Genomic DNA, 22679 nt, shown 5'->3' on the forward strand with positions numbered 1-22679 from the left:
ATTAAGTTTCGGATTTTGCAGTAATTTGTATTCCGTGCACCTCTGCTCTCTTCTATTGACACAGTCAATTCAGAATCAGCTATTGTTTTTCTGATTCTTCAAGTTAAATTTCTTATTTTTCCAAGTTATTTTGTCAAATGTTGCTCTTTTCTCAGGGATGGTAATCTTCCAGATATTGTGAACAGTGGAAGTTTGCACGAGTTCCTGGTTAATTTGCATGAGAGATATGGGCCTGTGGTCTCTTTCTGGTTTGGCAGGCGCCTTGTGGTTAGTTTGGGCACCGTTGATGTACTAAAGCAGCATATCAACCCCAATAAGACATGTAAGTTTAATAATTTTTCTAATTAGCTGATCCTTATCTTTTAAGAATAAACGTCTGGGGACGCCTGGGTGGCTCAGATGGTTAAGCATCTGCCTTCGGCACAGGTCATGATCCCAGGGTCCTGGGATCGAGCCCCACATTGGGCTCTGTACTCAGCAGGGAGCCTGCTTCTCCCTCTCCCTCTGCCTGCCTGTCTGCCTACTTGTGATCTCTCTCTCTCTGTCAAATAAATAAATAAAATCTTTAAAAAAAAAAAAAAGAATAAATATCTGTTAGGAAGAGCCATACATTGTTCATGGGTAAGAATAGCTAACATTTATTGAATGCTTTATATTATGTGCCAGGCATTATGCTAAGGTCTTTATAATTATTACCTCATTTAAGGCATAGTATTGTAAAATGATTATTTTTTCCTTCAATTTATAGGTATATTGTAATGTAAATTCCAACAGAATTTTTTTGGAAAAAATAGTTCCAGGGTGCTTCTATAATAGTAAAGGTACCTGAGCAGTCAGGAAACATCTAGAAAAGAATATTAATGAGGGAATACTTGTACCATCAGGTAGAGCAATGTGCTATAAATCTAGATTAATTTAAAGGCTCTTGTATTGTGATAAGGCTAGACAGATTGATGGAATAGAGTAGATAATCCAGTAGACAAACCAAGTATACATGATAAAGAGAGCATTTTATGATAAAGGGGAAAAGTAATACATGGTTTTGGAAAACTGGTTAGCTATTTTGAAAAAATAAATCTGCATCCCTGCCTTACTCTTTACATCAAAATAAATTCCAAATGATTAAAATTTGAAGTCATAAAAGTATTAGAAGAAAACATGGTTAAGTATTAAATTGGGGGTGGTGTTGATAAACCTTTTCTTACCATAACTTGAGATCTAGGGGCCATCAAGCACAAGACAGGTAAAGCTGTCTACATAAAAATGAGAAATTTCAGTACAATAAAAAACACCTTGAAAAGGGATGAAAAAGAGAGAAGTGGGAAAATGTTGGCCACATATTACTACACGTGATGTGTAGTAGTTGATTACTGTATTTCTATAACATAAAGGTACCATGACAAAGTTTATAAGAAAAATGGGGAAATTATTTACTACCCATATATATAAAGTAAATAAAAACTAGTGAGAAAATAAAAATAAAATGCAGTTGTAGAAAAAATGGGCAAAAACAAGTTAATTAAGAAAGAAGAAATAAAAATGCCCAGTAAGCAAATGAAGATTTCAACCTCATTAGTAATTAGTGGGATGCAAATAAAAATGAGAGTTTTACCTATCTGACTGGAAGAGATGGAAAATATTGGCAAAACTCATTGTTGATGAGGGAATGGAGAAACATGGGATGTAAATATTTTACAAACCTGGGACAGAAGGTTGACAGGATCTTTGACTTAGCAGTGATATCATGAGGAAGTTATAAATTGATATTCATGTGAATGAGAAAAGACATATTAGTATTATTTACAATAAAAATTTGAAGCAAACTTAAATGTTTTTCAGTGGCTGAGTAAAAGAATATATTCAGGCTTTAATATGATGACATAGATTTATTTTGTTTATCAAATATGCCTACTGTATGCCAACACTGTTATAAGCCATTTATACATATTAACTTATTTAATCCTTAGGACAACCTTATGAAATAGATATTAGTGAAAACTGAGATACAAAGAGAGTAAGTCATTGGCCCAAGGTTGCAGAACTAATTAGTGATGGAGCTAGGACTTGAAGGTAGGCAGTCTGGCCTAAATTGGTGCTTTAATCACTAAGTTTTCCACAACATGGAAGGATGGCTCTGTCAGGAAATACATGGATGAGTAAAACCAGACATGGTCTCTGCTTCTGTGGAGTTTATAGTGTAATTTGGGGAGTAAGGGAAGCATGTAAACATTATTTAAATGATCATGCTAATGAACTGGTAAAGTGCGGTGAAAGAAGGGATTGTATTCTTTGCAAAATTTGACATACGTTTTGTCTGTCTCTGTTAAGTAATGTTGACAGCTATAAAAAACAATCTTGAAAATGTTTAGCGGTATCTCTGTAGTGACATTTAGATGAATTTTATTTTCTTTGTATTTTACTGTTTTAATTTTTTTTTTTTAAGATTTTGTTTATTTATTTGACAGAGATAGAGAGCAAGCACAAGCAGACAGAGCAGCAGGCAGGGGGAGAGGGAGAAGTAGGCTCTCTGCTGAGCAGGGAGCCTAGCCCGATGTGGGGCTCCATCCCAGGACCCTGGGATCATGACCCGAGCTGAAGGCAGCCGCTTAACCGACTGAGCCACGCAGGTGCCCCAGTGTTGTTTTAATTGTTAATGTTAATTGTTAAATTGTTAATTTAATGACAATGTATTTTTTGTATGAAAACAATAGTCACTAAAGAAACACTTAAAAAATGGAAGAAGAAGAAAGAACAAATTTCTGAACTCGGCTAAATAATTTTAACTGTAATACTTGACCATTACACACAAACAACAATTTTGCTTTAAAATCAGTGGAATGAGGGCGCCTGGGTGGCTCAGTTGGTTAAGCGACTGCCTTCGGCTCAGGTCATGATCCCGGAGTCCCGGGATCGAGTCCCACATCAGGCTCCCTGCTCAGAAGCAGGGAGTCTGCTTCTCCCTCTGACCCTTCTCCCTCTCATGCTCTCTGTCTCTCATTCTCTCTCTCGCAAATAAATAAAATCTTAAAAAAACAAAAAATTTAAAAAATAAAAAAAAATTAAATCAGTGGAATGAGCTTTTTATAAAGTCAAAGGTATTGTTGTCATGTAGGTAGGAAATTTATGTAAGTATTAATGATTTATAGTGGAATTACCAATGAGGATATTCTTGCCAATTTTTATTGCCTCTTGAACTGTTCATACATAGGAAAGATAGTGAGGGGAGTTGGGAAGAAAGTTGCCATGCTCTCAGCTGCAACCCCCGGTATACCTCCCTGATCTGTTTTTCTGCTAGAGTTTTCATTGTTGTTGTTTTGTTTGTTTTCTGAGTGATTATTTTGACTCAGAAGTGTTTAATTTGTCTGTTTCAGCGGACCCTTTTGAAACCATGCTTAAGTCATTATTAAGGTATCAATCTAGTGGTGCAAATGTGAGTGAAAACCACACAAGGAAAAAATTATATGAAAGTGGTGTGACTAATTCTCTGCAGAGTAATTTTGCTCTCCTGCTGAAGGTAAGGTGGTAAGTTTGGCCCAGAATTCTATAATACAGATAAGGGTATATCTTTGACTATTAGTGTATCTTGTCTTTGGTACTTTTTTTCTTACTTGTCTTTTTTTTTTTTTTTTTTAGATTTATTTATTTATTTTAGCGGGGGGAGCATGCATGGCAAGGGGGAGGGGTGGAGGGAGAGAATCTCAAGGAGACTCCTTGCAGAGCATGGATTCCCACTGCCAGGCTTGATGACCTGAGCCTAAATGAAGAGTCAGATGCTCAACTGACTGAGCCACCCAGGCACCCCTCTTACTTGTCTTTCCAAGCTGATTTTTATTCTCCTGAAGTTCTGAAACAAAACAACAACAGAAATCTTAACACCTATGCTCCCTGTGTAAGTTGGAATGATGGGATTACTGGGCGTTTGCATAGACAAATTGAGTCATACTGGGAGAGGGACCTGACATTTTTAAGAAGTTCCACAAATTATATACAAAGATTGAGAACAATACTAATCCATACTATTTTCCTTTTGACCCTAAAGATCCGTGGCTGAGCCCTGTGTGCTACCTGACAGTTCTGTGTGTCCCAATAGGACTGTTCCAAACCTTCACCCTTATTTTAGTATTGCCGGTCCTAACCAACCCTTTTCCTTGTTATAGGTGGCCTTGCCTCCTGCTTTGCTGAGACCATAGAGTCCCTTACCTGTAAACTTCCCCACCAACAAACTCTATCCCTCTCAATCTTTTGTTCTTACTTCTCATTTTAAATCTTAAAGAATCCTTTCTTCTGTCCAAAACTAATCCATCCATTTGTGCCCTTTAAAAATAATGGAATTTATAAAATTAATACATGGTTGCTGTAGAAAACACGGAAAATCTAACTTTAAAGAAATCATCCATAATTTCACTATAGATGTATATATGGATGAAATCATACTGTATGTACAATTTTATATGCTTTCTCACTTTACAACATATCATAGGGGCACCCGGGTGGCTCATTTGGTTAAGCAGCCGACTCTTGATTTCTGCTCAGGTCATGATCTCAGGGTCCTGGGATTGAGCCCTGCATTGGGCTCCACACTCAATGGGGAGTCTGCTTGAGGATTCTCCCCCTCCCTCTCCCTCTGCCCCTTCCCCTGCTCGTGCTCTCTCTCTCTTTCTTTCTCTAAAAATAAATAAATCTTTTTAAAAATATATCAGAAACATTTTATCATGTCATTAAAACTTTTCCAAAAATAACTAAAATTATGCTTACTTTTTTTCTGATAGTCATTTATAAACTATGGAAAAATTAGGGAAGTCTTAAGGAAAAAAATAAACATTTTTAATGCTGTTACTCAGTGATAACCATGTTTAACATTTTATTTTATTTTATTTTTTTAAGATTTATTTCTTTGACAGAGAGAGACACAGCAAGAGAGGGAACACAAGCAGGGGGAGCGACAGAGGGAGAAGCAGACTCCATGCTGAGCAGGGAGCCGGATACAGGGCTGGATCCCAGGACCCTGGGATCATGACCTGAGCTGAAGGCAGACACTTAACAACTGAGCCACCCAGGCGCCCCCATGTTTAACATTTTAAAATCCTTCCTATCATTTTTAGTCTTTTTGTACACGTAGAATTTTAGTCAGCATCATACTGTATGGATAGTTATAGACTCTGCACTTTTTTTTTTTTAGATTTTATTTTTAAGTAATCTCTACACCCAGCATGGGGTTTGAACTTACAACCCTGAGATCAAGAATTACATGCTCCACCATCTGAGCCACCCAGGCGCCCCTATTCAATGCAGTTTTAAAGAACATTTGTGATTTAGCTTGTCTGCTTTTCCAGTCTCATTTCCCATTCTCGTTTGCTTATACTGTAGCCACACTGGTTTTCTTTTCTATACCTTGTTCTTTCCCATCTCAAGACCTCTGTATATGCTGTTCCCGTTACTTGGATTGCCAGTTCTAACCACCCACACACCTAGTAAATGCATGTTCATCTTTCAGCTCTTAGTTTGAATGTCACTTCCCCAGGGAAGCTGTCTCTGATCATTCCACTGTCCCTAGGTAGGCCCCCTTTTAGTTGCTGTCATAATAGTCTGTACTTACCCATCCCAACACTTTTCACTTGTTAATTACATTTGTGTAATTCTTTGAATGTCTGTGACCTAAATTGTATGCTCCATAAAGGGAGGGTCTATTTTAATTATGTCTGTATACTTGGCTCTTGGTGTAGAATAGACCCTCAGTAAATATAAGTCTAGCTCTTTTCTTCCAAGAAACATTTTTCTCATCTTGCTTGGCTAACCTCTCCTCTAGTCCCCAGTTTAGTTACGTACCCTTCTCTATGCACCTTCTCTAACCTACAGTAACAACCTGAACATACTTATATGACAAAATTAAATGGATTTTTTTCTCTCTCTCCCTTCTTCGATTGTGTTTTCCATCTACTTTTTCCTAATGTACGTGCCTCATGCGAAGTTATTTATTTTGTTGTATGTTTAATGAAGTTCATTGGAAATAGCATTATTTTATAGTATGAAGATTACGCTTGGGCACGAAGCTTTGAATCTTGCTTCTGCCATTTAGTATCTGCATGATTGTGTGTTACTTAGCCTTTGTGAGCTTTCATTTCCTCATCTCAGTAACGTCTACGTTACAAATTTGCTGTGGGGATTATGTGAGACAATGATGTAAAATACCTAACAACAGGTCTTAGGGCACAATAGCTACTCAAGAAATACCTCTCCTTTTTTTTTTTGCTTGAGAAGTAGATTTTCCTACCATTTGTTTGCTGTTCATCCTCCTCCCCAATTCTGTTCTCTTAACATTTCTCCTTGCTTATGTTTTTCCTGCTTTTCTGAAACACTTCCTTTTTAATGTTTCCAACTTTCATAATGCATTCCCTCTTTTATGTGAGTTGTTTTTGTTTGTTTGTTTGTTTGTTTTAGTAAGCTCTATGCCCAACATGGGGCTTGAACTCATGATCCGAAGATTGGGGTTTTATAGTTGATGGGCCTATATCTGTCTCATTTGGAGGGTTATATAGAAGTCTTTTCTGTTCTGTAGTTTAAATCCACATTCACTCCCAAGAGCACAAACACACCCCACTTATTCTTGCATTACATAAAGTAAATCACTTTTAAAATCATGGAAAATTTAAAGGAATAACTGTAGAATAGTATAACGACCATCCATGTCCTTATCACCAAATTTTAATAGTTATCAAATTAGACTCAATCTTACTTTATCTCTGCCCGTACTTACCGCCCATATCTTCTCTCTGGATTATTTTAAAGCAAATTCCAGACATCATACCAGTGAGGACATGCTTTTTAAATGGCCTAGCAGTGTAACTTTTTTGAGTTATAGAATACCTGATAGTTGTTAAGAGAATGTATTATTGACTCTTAGCTGCTTTTTAAAAATAACATTTGATAAATGCTTAATGCCATTTTTTCCTTATCAAAGTTTTTTTTTTTTTAAAGATTTTATTTTTTATTTATTTATTTGAGACAGAGAGAATGAGAGACAGAGAGCACGAGAGGGAGGAGGGTCAGAGGGAGAAGCAGACTCCCCGTCGAGCAGGGAGCCCGATGCGGGACTCAATCCTGGGACTCCAGGATCATGACCTGACCCGAAGGCAGCCGCTCAACCAACTGAGCCACCCAGGCGCCCTCCTTATCAAAGTTTTAATTGAAAATCACACTTCCTATTCAAGACTTGAGACTGGCTTGCTGAGTTTACTGGAAGCATTAATTAATACATTGGCTCCTCTCTGGACAGTTTTCCTCCTAAAAACAGACCAAACAAGGCCTTTAACCATGGCTGGATATTGATTAGTCTCTCTCCTTCCAGTTCCTATTTCTTCAGGGCCCTCAAGAGACTTATATACCAAATCCCCACCCTCTCGTTGTTCTCATTCCTGTTTGGTGTCTCAAGGTTCTGTATTGGCTGTGTTCACATCATGGTCTCTAAGCCTGTCAGGCTGCCTGCTTGGGTTGTCATGGCTCTTCTGTCATCCCTCATTATCCTCCCTGGAAACAGTTATGTTGCCTTTCTCTAAGCATTCACCAGTCAGAATCTTCTTTTCTGTTCTGTTTAAACACCTAACATTTGTCAGTAAACAACATTTTTTGTATTTAATTGTATATCTCCAAGGAGTTTTGCCCATTTCTCTTTTGCTTTCATTGATAGAAATACCTTTTTCTTTTTAGTAATATTTACTGTTAAGAGCCTTAATTATTCTTTCTTCTCTGCATCAAACTAAGTAATTCTAACTTTTTAATCTTTTATCATAGGCTCTATTTCCCAAGCTTTCACTCTTTTGTGTTTTTGCTCTGTATTCCAGATTTTTCTCCTCCTGCCCAATTAAAGGCAAATCAAGATAGAAAATTATTTCCCAATTTTCACATTTCTTGCCATCATATTTTTAAGTTTTGGTTCATAGATTGGGTCCAAATGTAAGAAATGTGTTTCAGGTTTATATTGTCAACCCCATAGTACAAGCCAGTTACTTAGCTTAGGCATTAGTCAGAAATATCAGCTAAATGTTGAATCAGGAAGAACATGATTGAATAGTGCTGCTCTCAGAGCACCTTCCTCCTTCCTACCGAGAGTTTTCTTTGAGAGAATAGTGCTGTTACCAGAGTTACCACCCCAAAATAAGTTGTACCCTTCATATTGACATAATAAACTTTTTGCCTTTTTTTGGTTTTTTGTTCAGATCTGAGTTCTGTGTTCTGATTCTTCTCTAATCCTCTCAAACCTCGTCCTCTGACTTCTCGCTCCTTCCTGTCCTGGCCATCTCTGCTCCAAGGCTGTGTGTAAACCTCCACTTTTTTTTTTTTTTTTTAAGATTTTATTTATTTATTCATGAGAGACAGAGAGACAGAGAGAGAGAGAGAGGCAAAGGGAGAAGCAGGCTTCCAAGGAGCAGAGAGCCCGATGCGGGACTCGACCCCAGGACCCTGGGATCATGACCTGAACCGAAGGCAGACGCTTAACCATCTGAGCCACCCAGGCGCCCGTAAACCTCCACTTTAACCCTGTGAGTGTAACTTCTCTCTTCTCTATGCTAAAACCCCATATTCTCCTGTTACTTCTGGGAAAAATTCTGATTTAATAAGTATTTCTGGATTTTAGGATTTAGAACTATTGTCCAGAATCCTCTTAATTGACAGCTTAGTAATAGTTAATAGCGAAAATTATTGAGTTTGTTGGTTTAATAGCTTGTATGGATTCATTTAAGCCTCACAACAATTTGTGAATAAGTATTGTTATTTGCCCCTTTTTACAGGTGGTTAAATTAACTAGTCCAGGGTCATACAGCTAGTAAAGAGTAGGACCAGGATACCATCCCAGTCTGGCACATTTTTTCTCTAGCTCAGTTCTGCTACCCTGGGATGTAGTTTTGCTTGGCTAGTTTTTTTCCTTTCTTTTTTCAAAATCTTTTTTAAGCTTGTGGTCACAATAATACCCTAGTGTAAGGTGGGAATTGAAAATCATTTGCTTCTCGAAAGTTCTAATAAGTTCACAATAATTACCTAGGGGCACCTGGGTGGCTCAGTCATTATGCGTCTGCCTTCGGCTCACGTCATGATCCCAGGGTCTTGGGATCGAGCCCCGCGTCCAGCTCCCTGCTCTGCGGGAAGCCTGCTTCTCCCTCTGCCCCTTCCTCTGCTTGTGTTCCCTCTCTCGCTGTGTCTCTCTCTGTCAAATAAATAAATAAAATCTTTTTAAAAAAATTACCTAAAGATTTTTTTCAAAAAGAAAGTTTGTATTCTTTCTGAACAGCTGATATAAACTCTAAAATCTTATCTCTTGAATTGTAAGTCTGCCTCCAGGTGCACTTTTATCTCAAGCCTTATTTTTCTGTAATATAATTAATTTTATGTTAGTTGAAATTGGTTTGATATTTTAATATGAACATTCTGAAGAAGTCTAAATTATATTGTATCCTTATTCATGACACATGATAAGATTGATAGTATACATTTTTCAGGTCTTTATAGTTTGTATATCAAAGATATGTATATCATAGATGGTCTTTATAGCTTATGTATCATATAAATATAGTTGGTGAAAGAATAGTCTAGCATAGACACATTCCTGTCATTCAGCCACTGGGTAATTCTGTCGTACATGTAAATGCACATCTGCCACACGTGAAAAAATTGGAAGGGATTGTCCAAAAAAGCAGTCTATTAGGAATGAAAGGATTTATCACAGAGTTAGACATTACCAGCGGTAATAAGTCAGTATGTAACACTGAACTATCAAATGAAGCTCATCAACAGGTAGTTAGAATTTTCACCAACTATAAACTGGTCAAGATTCACAAATTAGAAGAGATTCACATAATCCTCTAGCAGATGTACTAGATATGTGCCTAGAGAAAAATCCTGCATAAGTCTTTTGTAATATTTGCATTGTTTTATAGAGGACTGTGCAAACAAGTAGATGAAGCCATGGGCAAATCGCTATACAGTAATGTGATACAAGGGACAGTATTCATAACAAAATTTTTGTGGCTGAAAGAGAAAGGAAAAAAGAAAAAAAGACTTTACCAGCACTTAATCTGTTAGTTATATAATCAGCAGTGATCTGATACTGTGGGGAGATAGTCACAATTCAAATCTCTGATAAGTAACACATTGTCCTAATAGGTTTGAGGATACCATTTGGGTCCCAAATTTGGTGTTCAGAAATACCATGTATAGCTGTTTTTTTCTTTAATGTGTAATGTCTCATATAAGAAGGCTCACCAGAAAACTGCCTACCTATCACTCAAAACTGAGGAAAGATACACCCTGGATTTCATTTAAAAACCAGCTGTGTATAAAAGCTTTTATACACTATTAAGAAATATAAGCTCCAAAAGAAAAATGGCTGAAGAAGTGAACATGCAGAAGAAAACATGTAAATGGCCTTTAAATATTTGAAGCTTGTCTAAACCCTACCAATAATTAACAGAATAATCCAATTAAAGCAATGTTGAGATATTTTTTACGTGTTAGGCTGACAGGTTTTTTAAAATGACAATAGCTGGTGCTATCAGAGGTATGGGAAATGGACACTTTGATATTGCTGATAAGACTCTAAATTGATAAGTGCTTTCTGCAGGGCAGCATGGCAATATATATCAAAAGCTTAAAAAAATGACTACTATTTAACTCAGCAATTTCATATCTAAGAGAAGCCAGTTGGAAGTACATGTATGTACAAAGATGACTACTGAAGCATTGTTAGCAGAAATTGGAAAATACTTAAATGTCCAATAGTAGAGGATTATTTAAATGATAGTGAATCCATAAAATGGATTGGAATAAAGACATTAAAAAGATGGCAGAGACATTTATTTATTAATTATTAATATAGGGGGATGATTTTAAGATGTTGTACTAGTTTGCTGGGGCTGGCATAACTAAGTATCTCAAACTTGGTGGCTTAAACAAGAGAAATTTATTGTCTCACAGTTCTGGAAGCTAGAAATCCAAGATCAAGGGGTCAGCAGGGCTGGTTCCTTCTGAGGGCTGTGAAGCAAAATCTGTTCCATGCCAACTTCCTTGGTTTCTCGTGGTTTGCTGGCAATCTTTGGTGTTCCTTGGCTTGTAGATGTATCACTCCATTCTCTGCCTTCATGTTTGGAAGGAGGTCTCTGTGTGTGTGTCCGTCCCCCCCTTTTTTTTTTTTTTAAAGATTTTTTAAATTTATTTATTTGACAGAGAGAGACACAGTGAGAGCAGGATCACAAGCAGGGGGAGAGGGAGAGGGAGAAACAGGCTTCCCGCGGAGCAGGGAGCCCGATGCAGGGCTCGATCCCAGGACCCCGGGATCATGACCTGAGCCGAAGGCAGACGCTTAACGACTGAGCCACCCAGGCGCCCCTGTCCGTCCCCTTTTTATAAGGACACAGTCATATTGGACTAAGGCCCACCCTAATGGATTCATTTTAACTTGATCATCTGTAAAGACCCCATTGCCCAAAAAGGTCACATTCACATGTAACTGGGACTTAAGACTGTAAGATCGTTTTGGGGGATGAATTTCAACCCATAACATAATGGCAAGTGAAAACACCAGCATACAAAACAGTTTGTATAGTATCATTACATTTTCCAAAATAGATCTATATACACACATATATGCACACATATAGATGGATATATGTAGGTATAGAAAAACTAATGAAAAGCTATATACAAAAATGTTGTAAGTTATCTTCATCTGGGTTGAATTTAGGGTGATTTAAATTAATTTCTATATTTTCATTTATATTATTTGATTTTCTTTTCCATTGACCTGTATTACTGTACAATTCAAAAAAACTATGAACTACTCACCTGTCAGTTATAGTCTGAATATTTGAATTTTCCTTAGGAACAACGCTTAGTAATCCATTGAATAATTAAAACCAAAACTCAGTTTATTGAATTTTCTCTAAGAACAAAGCCTTTTATTCATGGACTTTTTAGGACTATATGTTTGGTTTCTTTGATTCTTCTGGAAGCTGCTAATATGCAGTAATTGATTTGGGGAGAATTATGTTTCCTGCTGGTGTTACTGCATTGTTCAATATTTTTCATCAGATTTTTTTTTTTCTTTTTGAAAAATCAAAAACCATTCTTTGTTTTATAAAGTGAAAGATCTGATGTTCAATGACTTTACATATATAGTCATGACATACATTACTAGTAAGACAGAATTGAATGTTTAAAGAAGTATCTAATAACTTTTTTTAAAGATTTTTAAATTTATTCATTTGAGAGAGAGATTGAGAAAACGAGTGGGGTGAGGGGCAGAGGGAGAAGCAGACTCCCTGCTCGGCGGGAAGCCTGCTTCTGCCTCTCCCCCTCCCCCTGCTTGTGTTCCCTCTCTCGCTGTCAAATAAATAAATAAAATCTTTAAAAAAAAAAAAGGTTAATGTCTAGTGGTTATCAAGTACTGGGTCTTTAACTAAATAATTAGTGATACTACACAAAAGCATTCCTTTTGTTAAATATTGGAACCAGTCTCAACTCTGAGTTTCTGACAGCAAACCTTTTACCACTTTGTATTTGTCTTACTACTAAATCTACTCTTGGCCCACATCCTGACCCTTAATCTCAGAAAAACCTTCTTTTTTTTTTTTTTAAGGTTTTATTTATTTAGGGCACCTGGGTGGCTCAGTTGTTAAGTGTCGGCTCAGGTCATGATCCCAGGGTCCTGGGATTGAGTCCCACATCGGGCTCCCTGCTCAGGAGGAAGCCTTGTTTTCCCACTCCCCCTGCTTGGGTTCCCTCTCTCACCGTCTCTCTCTCTCTGTCAAAAAATAAAAATAAAATATAAAAAAAAAAAAAATTATTTATTTGAGAGAGAAAGAGCATGAGCAGGGGAAAGGGTAGAGGGAGAGGGACAAGCAGACTCCCCACTGAGCATGGAGCCCAACTCGGGGCTCAGTTCCAGGACCCCAAGATCATGACTGAGCTAAAGTCAGACGCTTACTGAGCCACCCTTTTTTTTAAAGATTTATTTATTTGAGAGAGAGTGCACCTTGGGGGAGGGACAAGGAGAGACAGAATCTTAAGCAGACTCCCCACTGAGTGCAGAGCCCGATGCTGGGCTCACTCTCACCACCCTGAGATCATGACCTGAGCCAAAATCAGGAGTCCCGACACTTAACCCACTGAGCCACCCAGGTGCCCCACACCTTCTGTTTTTGAATTTCACCAATCTTGTGGTTTTAGTTTCCCTCTTACCTAACAAGAACATAGTTGGTTACTCTATGGATATACTTTCTTACCTTTTTTACTTACATAGAGGCATAGTGGTTGATAGCACGGGCTCTTCATCAGACAGCCTGGGTTAGAATAGGAATTCTGTGATTTTTGTTGTGTAGCCTTGGGCATCTTACTTTTTTTCTGACGCATTTCCTCATTTGTAAATGAGGATAATAATGATTACTTGTCGGGCGCCTGGGTGGCTCAGATGGTTAAGCGTCTGCCTTCGGCTCAGGTCATGATCCCAGAGTCCTGGGATCGAGTCCCGCATCGGGCTCCCTGCTCCTTGGGAGCCTGCTTCTCTCTCTTTCTCTCTCTCTATCTCTCATGAATAAATAAATAAAATCTTAAAAAAAAAATAATGGTTACTTGTCTCGTAGTATTAAGGATTAAATGAATTCATACATTAGAAGATGCTTCTGGGGTGCCTGAGTGGCTCAGTTGGTTGAGCATCTGACTCTTGGTTTCAGTTGGGGTTGTGATATCATGGGTTGTGGGATTGAGCCCCACATTAGGCTGTGTGTTCAGCAGGGAGTCTGCTTGGGATTCTCTCTCTCCCTCTCCCTCTGTCCCCCCAACCCCCATGCACATGTGTGCTTGCTCACTCTCTAAAATAAATAAATAAATCTTAAAAAAAAAAAAAAGATGCCTCCCAATAGTTTTTCAGAGTGGTTTTACCATTTACAGTCTAACAGCAATGTGTAAGAGTTCCACTTTTTCTGCATCTTCACTGTTCTTTGGTATTGGTAGATGTATAGAGGTTTCTCACTGTGATTTTAATTTGTATTTTCCTGATGGCTAATAAAAATGAACATTCTTTTCATTTGTTGGATATTCACTTTGATGTAGCATTATTTCACATCTTTTGCCTATTTTTCTTTGGGGTTTTCTCTATTTTTATTTTTAAGAGGTTTTTAAAATTTCCAAATTGGGGAACTTCATTGGCTATATTAATTATCTTCCTCTGTGGCTTGGCTTTATATGCTCTTAAACTTATGTTTTGATGAACAGATACTAATTTTAGTGTAGTTCAACTTATTATTGTTTTGCCTTTATGGTTACTGCATTTGTGTCCTATGTAAGGTATCTTTATTTATTCTAATGTTATGAAGATATTTAAGTTTTGTTTGAGACTTGTTCTGAGAATCATCCTTCTTCTATTGTGCTGTAATGTTACCTTTATCATAAACCAGGTGATTGTGTATGTCACTTGATTTATGTAAAGTTATCTTCATGTATAATGGAAACTTATAAGTGTCCCTTCCACTTATTTTGGTCTTTAGTTTTTCTTAATAATAATTTTTTTTTTCTTTTCAGTGTAAAGGCCTTGTACATTTTTAATTAAATTTACTTCTAGATATTTGGTGGGGTTTTGATCATAAATGGTAATGTTTTTAAGTTTCACTTTTTGTTTTTTGCAGATATATACAATTGATTTTTACATATTGACCTGGTAGTCATTAACCTTGCTAGATTTCCTTCTTAACTCTAATGGTTTATCCTAGTGTCTGAGATTAATGGACAGTTTTTATTTCTTTTCCAATTCTAATACCTTTTCTTTTCTTGTTTTATTGCCAAACATTCTGTTATATTTTTAATGTCTTTAGGCTCTGGAGTACCTTCCCCAAGAAAAACTTGGTTAGTGTTTCTAAAGGTCTTTATCATTATGGGTCCAATCAGGAGAGAGAAAGCACATAATTACTTAAATAGGGAAAGTTTAATATAAAGAATTATTGGGACGCCTGGGTGGCTCAATTGGTTAAGCATATGCCTTCGGCTCAGGTCATGATCGTGGGGTCCTGGGATCGAGTCCCACATCGGGATCCCTGCTCAGCAGGGAGTCTGCTTCTCTCTCTGCCTGCTTCTCCCTCTGCCTACCACTCCCCCTGCTTGTGCTCTCTCTCTCTCTGACAAATAAATAAAATTTAAAAATATATATATATATAAAGAATTATTAAGTATAACGGGATTGGAGAGTGAGAGATTGACTAGTCGGAAGTAAAGAGAACTCTAAAGAATTTAGGAATAGCAGGTATAAGGAGCAGTCATCAGTTCTAGGGCTGAGAGGGCCCAAGAAAGATCCCATGTCCTCAGGACTGAGATTCAGACTGTTGGAGGGGGCACAGATGTGGATGGCAGCTCTTGAAATTAGATTCTTTATCGTTCTCAGAGTTTGTTCTTGCTATTTGTTGTGGGATATTGATGCTTGCTTATTTAATGTCTTTCCTGAACTGTTTTTGTAAGGTCTGTATTCTCATATGTGGCCAGTGAAGCATGTTTTGTTAGATTAATGGTCAGCTGGTGTTTTGACAGATTTACCTTAAACACTTGACAAAAGAAAAGTAAAAAGAAAAAAATACTCTTCTACTATTTGTAGATTGGCTTTGCCTTTGGGCCTTCCTTTAACACTTGTCTGGGCCTTTTATAAATCCACCTTAGCTTTTAATTCCTACTTCTTTGGAGCCGAAAGACCTGTCATATGTGAAAGTTTATTCTTCTCAGGCCTTCTCTGAGCATGTATCCTGCTCTTTGGTATGTGTGTGGCTTTCTTAATTCCCTGGTATATGGAGAAACTTTAAAAAGATTCCCACATTTATCTCTTTTCCTAATCTCTTCCTTTCCAGGCTTCTTGGCCTGTTTATTGCTTGTTCTAAGTGTTGTTTCTTGCCCCAGCTGCTGTGGCCAATATCTGTGCCTTTCAACGCTTTTGGCAGAAGCCACCCAAGACGTGTCCTGGGAACACTCTGGGAATGTTGGGTTGTGCAAAACAAAGGGAGGCCTTTGCACCAGTCCGTGATGGGAGCTGCCAGGCAGGTTGAGACTCATAACTACAATTCTTGGAGAATAATATCTTTATTTCTTCCTGGCACTCTGCACCAGGAATATGGACTGCTATTCTCACAGCTGCTGCCTACCTGGGGTTTGGGGATGGTAGGCAGGTTGTTTAAAATGCCACAGTGCTTACTTGCCACAAAGTAGCAGCTTCTTTCTTCTTCAAGCTTTTCCCTGGCTGTTGTAAGTTTTTTACTGCATTATAGAGTTTGTTGGAAGCTGATTCTGACAACTTTAGCCAGCTCATTACTTGCTTTTGGGGAAGGAGAGAGTCTTGGTATTCTCTACTCCATTTTCAGTGACCATTTTGGTGACCAGTGGTGATGAAGCTTTTAATAACACTCGAAAGATGTCAGGTTTCTGCAATGCTGTTGGCTTTTGGCCACCATGCTACTACTGAGCTGGGGAGAGAAGAGAGCTGGAAATAACCTTGAGTTAAAACATCACAGACTCCACTGTTTTACTGAGGTTCAATTGCTGTTGAATAGCCACTTCTCAGTGGGCACTGGGTTTTGGTTAACTGCCAACATGTTACAACATGTTTGGTTGGTTTGCATGTGTTTGCATTATTTTATTTTATTTATTTTATTTTTTTAAAGATTTTTATTGATTTGAGAGAGAGAGCATGAGAGAGGGGAGGGTCAGAAGGAGAAGCAGACTCCCTGCGGAGCAGGAAGCCCGATGTGGGGCTTGATCCTGGGACTCCAGGATCATGACCTGAGCCGAAGGCAGTTGCCTAAGCAATTGAGCCACCCAGGTTCCCCTGTGTGCATTATTTTAGAGGGAGAGCAATATCACTAAGGCCCTCATTCCACCATTCTGGAAGTCAGTCTCTCTTCTGGAACATTTTGAAAGAGAATAGTAGGAGGAGTTAAGATGGCAGAGGAGTAAAGGGACCCTAGGCTTGCCTTGTCCCTCAAACATAGTTAGATAAATACAAAATCATTTTGAACACCCAAGAAATTGATCTGAGGATTGAGACAGCAAAACTGCACAACTGGAGGTAGAAAAAACCACCATATCATGTAAGGTAGGAGCTGTGGAGAGTTGGTTTGAGGGAGGGAAGAGCTGCAGGTACTGCAAAGCAGAGGGAGCCCTGATCATGGAGAGAGGAACGAGAGAGAAAGGACAGAGAGAAAGTGAAAGCACATGCAGGGAACTGCACAAGAGAAATTCTTTCCTCAAAACCATTGACTGGGAAAGAGAAAGGGGCTGAACACTGCAAGTTTTATAGACAGTGAAGCGCAGAGTCTGACATTCAGAGGTCTGTGCCATCATTACCAGGGGCACGCCTGGTGGGCTTTACAGTGCTAAGAATACACTAGAGACTCCTTACTGCAGAGATAAAAGAACTAAAAACTAGTCAGGCCGAAATAAAAAATGCTATAACCAAGATGCAAAACTGACTGAATGTAGTGATAACAAGCATGGATGAAGCAGATGAACAAATCAGTGATATGGAAGATAAAATTATGGAAAGTAACAAAGCTGAAAAAAAGGGAAAGAAAGGTATTGTATCAAGAATGTAGACGACTTAGGGAACTCAGCAACTCCTTAAAGTGTAATAACATTCATATCATAGGAGTCCCAGGAGAAAGAAGAAGCAGAAGGTTTATTTGGGGAAATTATAGCTGAAAGCTTCCCTAATCTGAGGAAGGAAACAGACGTTGAAATCCAAGAAGCACAGAGAACTCCCATTAAATTCAACAAAAGCCAGCCATCGCCAAGACATACCATAGTCAAATTCATAAAATACACAGACAAAGGAAAGAATCCTGAAAGCAGCAAGGGAAAAAAAAGTCCTTAACCTCTAAGGGAAGACAGATCAGTTTCACAGCAGATCTCTCCACAGAAACTTGGCAGGCCAGATGAAAGTGGCATGATATATTCAACATGCTGAATGGGGAAAATGTGCAGCCAAGACTACTTTCTCCAGCAAGGCTATCATTCAGAAGAGAAGGAGAGAGAGTTTCCCAGAGAAAAAATACTAAAGGAGTTCGTAACCACTACACCAGTCCTGCAAGAAATATTAAAGGGGACTCTGGGGGAAAAAAGACCAAAAGCAACAAAGACTAGAAATGAACAGAGAACATCACCACAAACACCAACCTTACAGGTAACACGGTGGTGCTAAATTCATATCTTTCAGTAATCACTCTGTAAAAGGACTAATGCTCCGATCAAAAGACATAGGGTATCAGAACGGATTTTTAAAAAAGACCCATCTATATGCTGCCTATAAGAGACTCATTTTAGACCTAAAGACATCTGCAGATTGCAAGTGAGGAGATAGAGAACCATTTATCATGCTAATGGATGCTGAAAGAAAACCAGAGTAGCCATATTTATATCAGACAAAGTAGATTTTAAACCAAAGACTGTAACAAGAGATGGAGAAGGGTATTATATAGTAATTAAGGGGTCTATCCATCAGGAAGATCTAACAATTGTAAATATTTATGTCCCCAACTTGGGAGCACCCAAATATATGAATCAGTTACAAACAAAGAAACTCATTGATAGGGGCACCTGGATGGCTCAGTTAAGCGTCTGCCTTCAGCTCAGGTCATGATCCCACATCGGGCTCCTTGTTCAGCGAGGAGCCTGCTTCTCCCTCTCCCTCTGCCTGCCACTCCTCTTACTTGTGTTCTCTCTCTCTCTCTCTGTCAAATAAATAAATAAAATCTGGATAATAATACAATAATAGTAGGGGACTTTAACACCCCACTTACAGCAATGGACAGATCATCTAAGTAGAAAATCAACAAGGAAAAATGGCTTTGAATGGTACACTGGACCACATGGACTTAACATATATTCATAACATTTCATCCTAAAGTGGAATACACATTCTTTTCGAGTGCACATGGAATATTCTCCAATATAGAGCACATACTGGATCACAGATCAGCCCTTAAGAAGTACAAAAAGATTGAGATCATACCATGCATATTTTCAGACCACAATGCTATGAAACTTGAAGTCAACCACAAGAAAAAATTTGGAAAGACCACAAATACATGGAGATTAAAGAACATCCTACTGGAGAATGAATTGGTTAATTAGAAATTAAAGAAGAAATACAAAAATACATGGAAGCAAATGAAAATGAAAACAGGACAGTCTGAAACCTTTGGGATACTGCAAAGGCAGTCCAAAGAGGGAAGTATATTGCAATACAGAGCTAACTCAAGAAGCAAGAAAAGTCTCAAATATATAGCCTAACCTTACACCATAAGGAGCTAGAAAAAGAACAGCAAATAAAGCCTAAAGCCAGCAGAAGAAGGGAAATAATAAAGATTAGAGCAAAATTCAATGATACAGAAATCAAAAAACCAGTAGAACAGATCAACAAAATTAAGTGTTGGTTTTTTGAAAGAGTTAATAAAATTGATAACCCCCTAGCCAGACTTATTAAAAAAAGAGAGAGGACCCAAATAAAAAATCATGAATGAAAAAGATACAACCAACACCATAGAAATACAAATAATCAAAGGAGAATATTATGGAAAACTATAGGCCAAAAAACTGGGCAATTTGGAACTACCAAAACTGAAACAGAAATAGAAAATTTGAACAGACCCATAACCAGCAGAGAAATGGAATCAGTAATCAAAAATCTCCCAACAAACAAAAGTCCAGGGCCAGATGACTTCCCAGGGGAATTCTACCAGACATTTAAAGAAGAGTTAAAACCTATTCTTCTCAGGTGCCTGGGTGGCTCAGTTGTTAAGCATCTGCCTTCATCTCAGGTCATGGTCCCAGGGTCCTGGGATCGAGTCCCACATCAGGCTCCCTGCTCGGTGGGAAGCCTGCTTCTCCCTCTCCCACTCCCCCTGCTTGTGTTCCCTCTCTCGCTGTGTCTCTCTCTGTCAAATAAAATCTTAAAAAAAAAAAAATCTATTCTCAAACTTCTTCAAAAAATAGAAATGGAAACTTCCAAACTCATTCTGAGGCCAGCATTATTTTGATTCCAAAACTGGACAAAGACCCCAGTAAAAAGGAGAATTGCTGGCCAATATCCCTGATGAACATGGATGCAAAAATTCTCAACGAGATACTAACAAATAAAATCCAATAGTACATTAGAAGAATTATTTATCACGACCAAGTGGGATTTATTCCTGGGCTGCTAGGGTGGTTCAGTATTTGCGAATCAATCAACGTGATACACCACATTAATGAAAGAAAGGGTAAGAACCACATGATCTCCTCAGTAATGCAGAAAAACTTGACAAATAGAGCATCTATTTTTTTTTAAGATTTTATTTATTTACTCATTTGAGAGAATGAGAGAGAGAGCACATGGCGGGGGGAGGGTGAAAGGGAGAAGCAGACTCCCCACTGAGCAGGGAGCCCAGTGCGGGACTCGATCCCGGGACTCCAGGATCATGACCTGAGCCAAAGGCAGTCGCCCAACCATCTGAGCCACCCACACGCCCTACAGCGTCTATTCTTGATAACAACCCTCAACAAGTATGGAACATACCTCAACATCATAAAAGCCATATATGAAAGACCCACATCAAATATCCTCAATGGGGAAAAACTGAGAGCTTTTCCTTTATGGTCAGGAACTATACAGGGATTTCCACTCTCACCATTACTATTCACCTTAGTACTGGAAGTCTTAGCCTCAGTAGTCAGACAACAAAAAGAAATAAAGGCATTCAGATCAATAAGGAAGAAGTCAAATTTTCACTGTTTGCAGATGACATGATACTGTATGGAGAAAACCTGAAAGACTCCACCAAAAAATTGCTAGAACTAATACATGAATTCAGCAGAGTCACAAGATATAAAATCAATGTACTGAAATCTGTTGCATTTCTATACACCAATAATGAAGCAGCAGAAAAAGAAATCAAGGAATCAATTCCATTTACAATTGCACCAAAAACAATAAGATACCTAAGAATAACCTAACCAAAGAGGTAAAAGATCTGTACTCTGAAAAGTATAGAATATTTATGAAAGAAATGGAAGCGCTCAGAAAGAAATGGGAAAAAATTCCATGCTCATGGATTGGAAGAACAAACATTGCTAAAATGTCTATATTACCCAAAGCAATCTACACATTCAGTGCAATCCCTATCAAAATACCACCAACATTTTTCACAGAGCTAGAATAATCATAGTTTGTTTGGAAGCACAAAAGACCCCGAATAGCCAAAGCAGTCCTGAAAAAGAAAAGCAAAGTGGGAAGCATCAGGATTCCAGACTTCAAGCTATATTACAAAGCTGTAATCAACAAGAGAGTATGATACTGGCAGAAAAACAGATACATAGATCAGTGGGACAGAATAGAAAACCCAGAAATGGACTCACAACTATATGGTCAACTAATTTTTTTTTTTTTTTAAAGATTGCATTTATTTATTTGACAGAGACACAGTGAGAGAGGGAACACAAGCAGGGGGAGTGGGAGAGGGAGAAGCAGGCTTCCCGCTGAGCATGGAACCCGATGCGAGGCTCAATCCCAGGACACTGGGATCATGACCTGAGCCAAAGGCAGGCGCCTAATGACTGAGCCACCCAGGGGCCCATAAACTAATCTTTGACAAAGCAGGAAAAAATATCCAATGGGAGAAAGAATGTCTCGTTAATAAATAGTGTTGGAAAAACTGGACAGCGACATGCAGAAGAATGAAACTGGACCACTTTCCTACACCATACACAAATTAAAAATGGATAAGAGACCTAATTGTGAGACAGGAATCCATCAAAATCCTAGAGGAGGGGTGCCTGGGTGGCTCAGTCATTAAGCGTCTGCCTTCGGCTCAGGTCATGGTCCCAGGGTCCTGGGATCGAGCCCCGCATCAGGTCTCTGCTCAGCGGAAAGCCTGCTTCTCCCTCTCCCACACCCCCTGCTTGTGTTCCCTCTCTTGCTGTCTCTCTCTCTGTCAAATAAATAAAATCTTAAAAAAAAAAAAAATCCTAGAGGAGAACACAGGCAGCAACCTCTTTAACTTTGGCTGTACCAACCTCCTATAAGACACGCCATTGGAGGCAAGGGAAATAAAAGCAGAAATCAACTATTGGGACTTCATCAGGATAAAAAGCTTCTGCCCAGTGAAGGAAACAGTCATCAAAACTAAAAGGCTGCCTATAGAATGGGAGAAGATATTTGCAAATGACATATCTGATAATGGGTTAATATCCAAAATCTATAACGAACTCATCAAACTCAACACCCAAAAAACAAGTAATCCAGTTAAGAAATGGGCAGAAGACATAAATAGACATTCTTCCAAAGAAGACATCCAGATGGCTAACAGACACATGAAAAAATGCTAAACATCACTCATCATCAGGAAATACAAATCAAAACCACAATGAGATACCACCTCACACCTGTCAGAATGGCTAAAATTAACAACACAGTAAAAAACAGATGTTGGTGAGGATGTGGAGAAAGGGGACCCCTCTTACACTGTTGGTGGGAATGCAAACTGGTGCAGCCATTCTGGAAAACAATATGGAGGTTCCTCAAAAAGTTAAAAATAGAAGTACCCTATGATCCAGCAATTACACTTCTAGATATTTACCCAAAGGATACAAAAACAAAGATTTGAAGGGGTACATGCATCCCGATGCTT

At 38.4% G+C, this 22679-nt stretch overlaps 1 protein-coding gene across 3 annotated transcripts in view; it reads left to right on the forward strand.

Moving 5' to 3' along the window:
• Positions 1-22679, forward strand: part of LOC110591916 (cytochrome P450 20A1) — a 75083-nt gene that overhangs the window by 9421 nt on the left and 42983 nt on the right. For 2 of the 3 annotated variants that reach the window (XM_021702896.2, XM_044913384.1), the window contains exons 3-4: positions 156-322; positions 3372-3514. In XM_021702896.2, the coding sequence (XP_021558571.1) occupies positions 156-322; positions 3372-3514 (310 nt within the window). Of the gene's footprint in view, positions 1-155; positions 323-3371; positions 3515-22679 lie in introns of those variants that run through there. The other variant, XM_044913385.1, reaches the window with a different exon arrangement.

The sequence above is a fragment of the Neomonachus schauinslandi genome, chromosome 3 (assembly GCF_002201575.2).
Source record: "Neomonachus schauinslandi chromosome 3, ASM220157v2, whole genome shotgun sequence".
NCBI classification, from domain to species: domain Eukaryota; kingdom Metazoa; phylum Chordata; class Mammalia; order Carnivora; family Phocidae; genus Neomonachus; species Neomonachus schauinslandi.